Source organism: Drosophila elegans, unplaced genomic scaffold (genome assembly GCF_018152505.1).
Source record: "Drosophila elegans isolate 14027-0461.03 unplaced genomic scaffold, ASM1815250v1 contig_208, whole genome shotgun sequence".
Taxonomy (NCBI): domain Eukaryota; kingdom Metazoa; phylum Arthropoda; class Insecta; order Diptera; family Drosophilidae; genus Drosophila; species Drosophila elegans.
The window spans coordinates 3571000-3577965 of NW_024545578.1; the positions used below are offsets into that span (position 1 = coordinate 3571000).

Consider the following 6966-nt stretch of genomic DNA (forward strand, 5'->3'; position numbering starts at 1 on the left):
GGCGGTCTGAAAGCGGTCATACTGACCGTACCGCTCTCCCAAATCGAATTAGTTGTTCGGTTTGCGTGTGTGGAAAAAGTTCAAGACCCACAGAGAGAATCGTGAAATTCCGAAATCGGAAATACGAATTTTGAGTCATTATACCCGAGTGGCTATGCAAATTTAATTGCGGTTCTCCCAAATCATCGGAAAGCCAACAGGTCGCCCCTCGACTAAAATAAACGCAATCGGCAAACCAAAATAGAGAATCACAACCGGTTTTAAAATTTCCAACATCGCACAGTTTTCTTGCCTATATATTTTAATTGCAGTGGATCAAAATATCAACGCTCACACGCGCATATATTATCGTAAAATATATATGTCGATTGTGTGAGTTTTTGTTTGTGGTTCGCGGGAATGATATAGTTTTGACCAAGGAAATTAAACAAATAAAAACAAAGCCACCAGACGCAGACATAACTGTGAATATAAACCAACCAGACAGCCATGGGTTATTCCATTAGGGTAAGTGTTGAAATTGACAAAAAAAAATAAACAAAGAGAGAGCCCACGATGCGTATGTGTGTTTTGCGATCTGTAAACTAGTTTCGAACTTTTACACATCTTATTTTGTCGGAAAACAAAAAAAAATAAAAAGAGATTATGGGATCAGTGAGATTTTTCGGTTCTTTTCAGTCTTGTAATTAAGGCACCATAAAATGCCGGCCAAAACTAAAATAAAACGCAATCTCAGTTAATTACAGTGGAACACTGTGTTCACTGTGACTTCACTAAACCGGAAAAAAAGAACGCAATAACCAAATTCACAAACAGAATATAGTGTAGATTATCTAGTCACATTGATTACCTGGCCCTGTTTTTATTTTGGTCATAATGCTTATCTGTCATTACAGTCTTTTGTCGGGTGGCTGAAAGGCTTACATAAATTTCGTTGACATTGGGCAACGTTGTCAATAATAGGCGTCATCAGAAAGGTGGCCTAAAACACAAAAATGTACTTAAATGTACTCTGAAAAAATTGAGCACCCAATTGGAAAAATATTTGTATATATTTATATGTTAGCTTACAGTATTCGATTTTTATTGTTAACTGTTTATAAAATAAGCTTATAAGTAAATGGACAGAACAAACGTGACCAAAATGAATTTAAATACATTTTTAGATATTGAGACATACAATAGAGAATTTTTATCTGGTTCAAAAAAGCGTTACATAAGATTAAATACTTCATAAACGATTTTTTTTTAAACTAGAGGTTTTAATGTGGATCAAAAAACGAATTTCAAATCATGTTTGGGTGTTTAATTTACAAGTTATGTGATTTATTAAATTACATTTACCAAAATTATTTATTTAAACCTTTTTTTTTTGGTTATATGTATTAAATGTTCAAATAACACTCAGCTGACCATATAGTGGATGTGTTAATACAGGTATATTTAATCAGTCTGAAAGTGAACACCGACTACCGGGCAGGCAATCTTAAACTCAAGTGGGAGTAGCCAACTTATCATGACAACTTCACTTCATACTCATCAAAAGCTCTACTATTATTTTATATTCCCACAGTAGTCATACAATTCTTTTTTTTTGCGTTTCACGTAATTTTGGCAGTATTTACCCCAGAAGTTACTAAAACAATGTGGGCAGATAAATATCTGAATTTAAACACTTAAATTTACATTTAAATTGTTAGTAATTAAGCATCATCAAAATTATAAGGGAGGTTTTCTGATACCCGTAAACCAGGTGGTGTACTTTCGTGTATTACCTTTAAATACACAATTTTAAAAAATATACCTTTATATTTTTATAGACATTTTTTAAATGTTTCTAATGGGAATTGTAATTGAGCTAATTGTTAAATTCCCATTAAAAACCTTTAGCGCCAACAAGCTGTCATTCTCATGTTAGATTCTTTACCTTTCAAAATGTTCTACAAAATAGTTTCGATTTCCTCCAATAACTCAATTTATAGGATGTCATTAATTTAGCCACATCAGCTTGTATTGTATTTATTCTGTTTAAAACACATTTGACACGCAAACCGGTCAGTGCTTATACAACTCAGAAATTATTAATGCCACAATTGCAAAAACAAAAAGGCTGTAGAAAAAAGTCAGTATAATTGCATGTGCAATTTACAATTTTCTGCTGTCCATAAGCCTTAATTGTACATTAATAGACGTAGCGGCTGTTGGAGATAAGTAACCCCCCCGATTTCCCTTCGGCGGCTATATAGTTATAGTGATAAGCGGCGTCTGTCGATCAGCCCGACATTCAATCGAAACTGATAAGTAATACGAAATCAAGTCGCTTTTGGCTTTTAGAGGGCCTAGAGGTCTAGACCTGAGAGTTAGTACCGAAGAAACCATGCTGGTGGTAAGAAGTCGGGTGCATAGTGCAGATTATCTCAGGTATCGCAGGTGATTTATTACTCATACGCCTGGCTGTCCGTTCTACCGATCTTATCAGAAAAGCTGTACGTGATTCTATTTTCGGGACATATACAATAACATTTCCACGGGCGCTTTTTTTTTATTTATTTTTTTTTTGTTCGCAGACCGCCGATAACATTTAATAAACAATATAATAAACGGGAAAGAGAACGAAATTTGAGGGAACAAATAGAAATTAATACTCTTTAATAATCTTTCAAAGGGCAAATAGTTAATAATAACTTTTCAAGTGGTGTTTGCTCTTAAATATTTTTAAGATCGTTTTTTCAACCTAATATAGTTAAAAAATTTGCAATAGTTAAGTCTGGGTAAGCTAGTCTGGGAATAAAGAGAGAAGTCCTCATAAGTAATGGTTACTCTTTAAATAGTTTCTGATCTAAAATATTTCTTAGATATATTAGTAAACTTAATGCAACCAAAAAATGTTCATTAATTAAATCTAATTATACAAGCTTGCCTGCTTTTAAATTTCTTCAAGAGATTTTTACCACATGGAAGACAAATAAATATAGCTAAAAATAATAAATCAAGTTTCGTCTATGTGGTTTCTTAAATCTGACTTGCAAATTTTTACCATGTTCGGGGCCATAGAATAGCACCAAAAACACGATCACGCCACCGTAGAATTTCGACGACTCTCTTCTTGTTTTTTTTGCTCTCTTAGACTTTTGTCCTCCTATCACCATTTAATCTTTTCCGATCCAATCCAATCTCCTCCAGAACTGCGAAACTGGTGAGTTGGAATACTTCTACACAGACACCGTGCGAGTGAACAAACCCACCTACGATGAGGAAACCGGCGAGCCCATCCATGATCAGATCATGAAGATGCGCTTTCAAAAACACAACAATTTCCATGTACCGAAGCACTTCCTCCGCGGAACCATCTGCGATGAGATAGACGACGATCTGGCCAATACGGTGAGGCATGGAGCAGCCACGGTGATCCCCAAAGGTCCGCCCAAAAAGGCGACTCCGGGCTACGAGCGGGAGGACTACTGCCAAATGGACGGCGTAAGCAGCGTAAGTTTTATGAAAATAAAGAAAGAAAAGAAATTTCCAGATTAAAATAATATAATCTAATGTGGCTTAGATGTATCTCTTGACTTAAATTATTATACATCCTATTTACAGAACATAATTTTGGGCTACACCCGGCATCAGTACGTGCTGTTCCTGGTGCCCACGCTCTTCTGCTACAACTTCTTCATCGGCGCCGTTCTGGCCCTCATCGAGATCGTCCTGCACATGATGTCGCACCACAAGAACAGCCTCACCATGCAGAAGGGCCTGTACTTCCGGAGTCCACTCCACGTGCTCTCCTCGCAATACTGCGCCATTTGCCGCACAGAAAGCGACAGCAAGTACAATCGCACATTCGATATTCTGAACAAACAGATGCGAAACTCACATCGGGAGGCTCTAAAGGATATGGCCAAGGCAATTGGTTAATTGATCAATTAGTTTCGACACGGTCAATGTATATTTTAACAACAGAAATGTTTTTGTCACACGAACAACAAAAAATAAATGCACTCGTTTATCACTCAAGTGGAGGTATTGCATCAGCAGCTTCTTTCGGCAATCCGCATTGCATGTAGTTCATCAAACTGGAATTTGACCCATTGTCTTGACATTCGGGGAAACTGTGAACTTGGCTCCAGTGCTGGCAATGATGTCGTCCACGGTAAAGCCCTCGGCCACCTCAATCAAAGTTAGGCCCACTCCCTTTTCCACCTCGAACACGGCCTTTTCGGAGATGATCAGATCGATCACACCCTTGCCGGTGAGTGGCAGCGAGCAGGTATCCAAAATCTTGGGGGAACCATCGCGGGCATTGTGCTCCATGGTGATGATTACCTTGGTACCAGGTGCAGCAACCAAATCCATGGCTCCTCCCATTCCTTTTACGAGTTTGCCCTGAAATAGAACGATTTTAAAGTAAGTGACAACATTTTGATTGATATAAATCGGTTGAATATATCATATATCTGTTAATACAATGGTTTTCCTATCATTTCGGATCCATACCTAGACTGTAAGGGTATATGATCTTCGGCTCGCTAAGTAAGCCACTGTTCTCGTTTTTAAATTAGTGTTAGTAAAGGTTTGCTTACAGGAATCATCCAGTTGGCCAGATCGCCAGTGGCCGACACCTCCATGGCTCCCAAAATCGTGATATCCACATGGCCGCCACGGATCATGGCGAAGCTGTCGTCGGAGCCAAAGTACGAGGCGCCCGGCACAACGGTGACACTCTCCTTGCCCGCATTGATCAAATCCGGATCCACTTGGTCCTTGGTGGGGAAGGGACCCAGTCCGAGGATTCCGTTCTCCGACTGCAGCATCACACTCATGCCCTGCGGGATGTAGTTGGAGGAGAGGACGGGAATGCCAATGCCCAGATTGGCGTACATGCCATCACGGAACTCCAGAGCCACACGGCGGGCAATACGCTCCCTTAGAGCCTGGGCAGGACTAGGAGGCGGACTGGGTTTGCTGGGATCCTTGGGCTCCGTGATCCTCAAACGCTCCACACGCTTATTGTAATCGGTGCCCTTGAAAATGCGCTTTACATAAATGCCGGGAACATGAATCTCATCGGGGTTGAGTGCTCCAATGGGCACTATTTCCTCCACTTCGGCCACTGTGATCTTGGCTGCCCTGCACATTGGAGCATTAAAGTTCCTGGCCGCCTTATTGAACACTAAATTGCCCAAAGGATCAGCCTTTTGAGCCTTCACAAAGGCAAAGTCCGCAAAGATGGACTCCTCCATCACATAGTTCTGTCCATTGAACTCCTTCACCGGTTTCTTTTCGCTGGCAATCTCCACTTTGCCATCCTTGGTGTACTTAATGGGTGCACCGCCTTCCTGGACAAGAGTGGCATAGCCGGTGGGCGTGTAGAAGGCTGGAATTCCGGCTCCTCCGGCACGGATCTTCTCCGCCAGGGTTCCCTGTGGCGTCAGCTCCACCGCCAGTTCTCCTTCCAGATATTGACGCACCAGCTCCGTGTTCTCACCCACATACGAGCCAATCACCTTGGCAACCTGCTTCTGCTTGATCAACACGCCCAGACCGGTGTCGTCCACGCCTGGAAAATATAGGTTGTTTTAGAAGAATTATTGTTTGAATTTTCATTCATGAAATTTATAAAACTCTGAAATAATAAGGAACTAAAATTAAATCTGGGATGTAACTAAAAAATTTTAAAATTTTCTGAAACAATTATATTTATACAAGATCCACTTTAAATGATAACTATATATTATTTTCAATTGTTAAATTAATAATGTTTTGGTGAATACGCTTTTTATGTTAAAGAGCAAGTTCTGAGGTCAAGATTTTAAAACGATATTTTTAATTGTTTAATGTTTTGTTTTAATATACATAAAAATATTTTAAAAGTTTATACCTCCATTATTGGAAACGCCAGTGATATTCTTGACTCCCTTCTGCTTCAGGGCGGCGATCATCTTCTCCGGAATGCCGCAGATTCCGAATCCTCCGAAGAGGATTTTGGCGCCATCCTGGACATCGGATACTGCATCAATGGCCGACTCGTAGATCTTGCCATTTCGCTGTTTTCCCGACGTGGAGTAGCACGCAATGGCCTGCAAAACATCAGATCGCATAGGTATTGTGGTATATAGTAGTATATAGTATTAGCATAAAAAGCGGTTTGATATTGATGACTTTTTCACTGTATAGGTGAGCGTGCGTGGGGCTTGTTTGCGCTAGATCGTTACGTAATTTCGCCTATTTTTATTTCGAATTCCAGTGGGTAATCATAATCAGTGGGGTGATAAAGTGGATCGTTCGCGTGGTTCCAACAAAATAATGTTAATCTCCATTGGCAACGAAACATTAAATCAAAACAACACATATGTACATATATGTATAGGGGTTCCACACAAATAAAATTACTCTATTTCTGCAACTATTTAAAGTAGCACCTGTTGTTTTGCTTTTGCTGGAAAAACTTGTTTGTCACCTATTTGATCACATGATTAATTAAGTAGTTACTCTCGAAAGATAACTGATAACTGAGATAAATAACTTTCGTTTAAGATAGTTTATCTATCTATTTCTGGCACATATATTCTAGTTAACTCTATGATGTGAGGTTTAAGATAGTTTTTACCTTAATTGAAGCCGTATAACGGGCACAAAGGTTGCTATGTCCTATTAGCCGACAAAGCATTTTTAACTTAAGTTTATTTAAAATTAAAATTATAAACTGTTCGCGAAATCAACAGAAATAGGAATGAAAAACAGCTGAAGAGCGCAACAGGTTCTGGCTCGTTCTTTTGAACTAGTTCGATTATCGATATTTTTAATTTGGAACAGCTGTTTGAAAACATTTGTAATCGATTGGAATTGTTTTAAAACTATAGCAATTAGTACAATTTAAATAACTAGTTATAATAATAATTTCTCTGGCATAAGTAAATGTATACTTCTTTATATAGAAACATCAAAATCACCAAACCACAAAACTAA

The 6966-nt window shown here is 38.8% G+C and overlaps 2 protein-coding genes across 3 annotated transcripts; one reads left to right on the forward strand and one right to left on the reverse strand.

Moving 5' to 3' along the window:
- Positions 1 to 40: 40 nt before the first annotated feature.
- On the forward strand, positions 41 to 4014 carry LOC108145888. Of its 2 annotated transcripts, none has more exons than XM_017271536.1 (3): positions 41 to 507; positions 3184 to 3486; positions 3598 to 4014. In XM_017271536.1, the coding sequence occupies exons 1-3, from the start codon at positions 490 to 492 to the stop codon at positions 3913 to 3915; spliced, it is 639 nt and encodes a 212-aa protein (XP_017127025.1). In that variant the 5' UTR covers positions 41 to 489; the 3' UTR covers positions 3916 to 4014. The 2 variants fall into 2 exon arrangements, with proteins under 2 accessions (XP_017127025.1, XP_017127026.1); XM_017271537.2 differs by lacking the exon at positions 41 to 507 and adding an exon at positions 2347 to 2386.
- On the reverse strand, positions 3924 to 6769 carry LOC108145887 (succinyl-CoA:3-ketoacid-coenzyme A transferase, mitochondrial). The gene is made up of 4 exons (XM_017271535.1): positions 6608 to 6769; positions 5879 to 6077; positions 4581 to 5557; positions 3924 to 4383 (listed from the first exon to the last, which is right to left on the reverse strand). Exons 1-4 carry the CDS (start codon positions 6665 to 6667, stop codon positions 4069 to 4071), a joined length of 1551 nt encoding a protein of 516 aa, XP_017127024.1. The 5' UTR covers positions 6668 to 6769; the 3' UTR covers positions 3924 to 4068.
- Between the last annotated feature and the right edge of the window lie 197 nt (positions 6770 to 6966).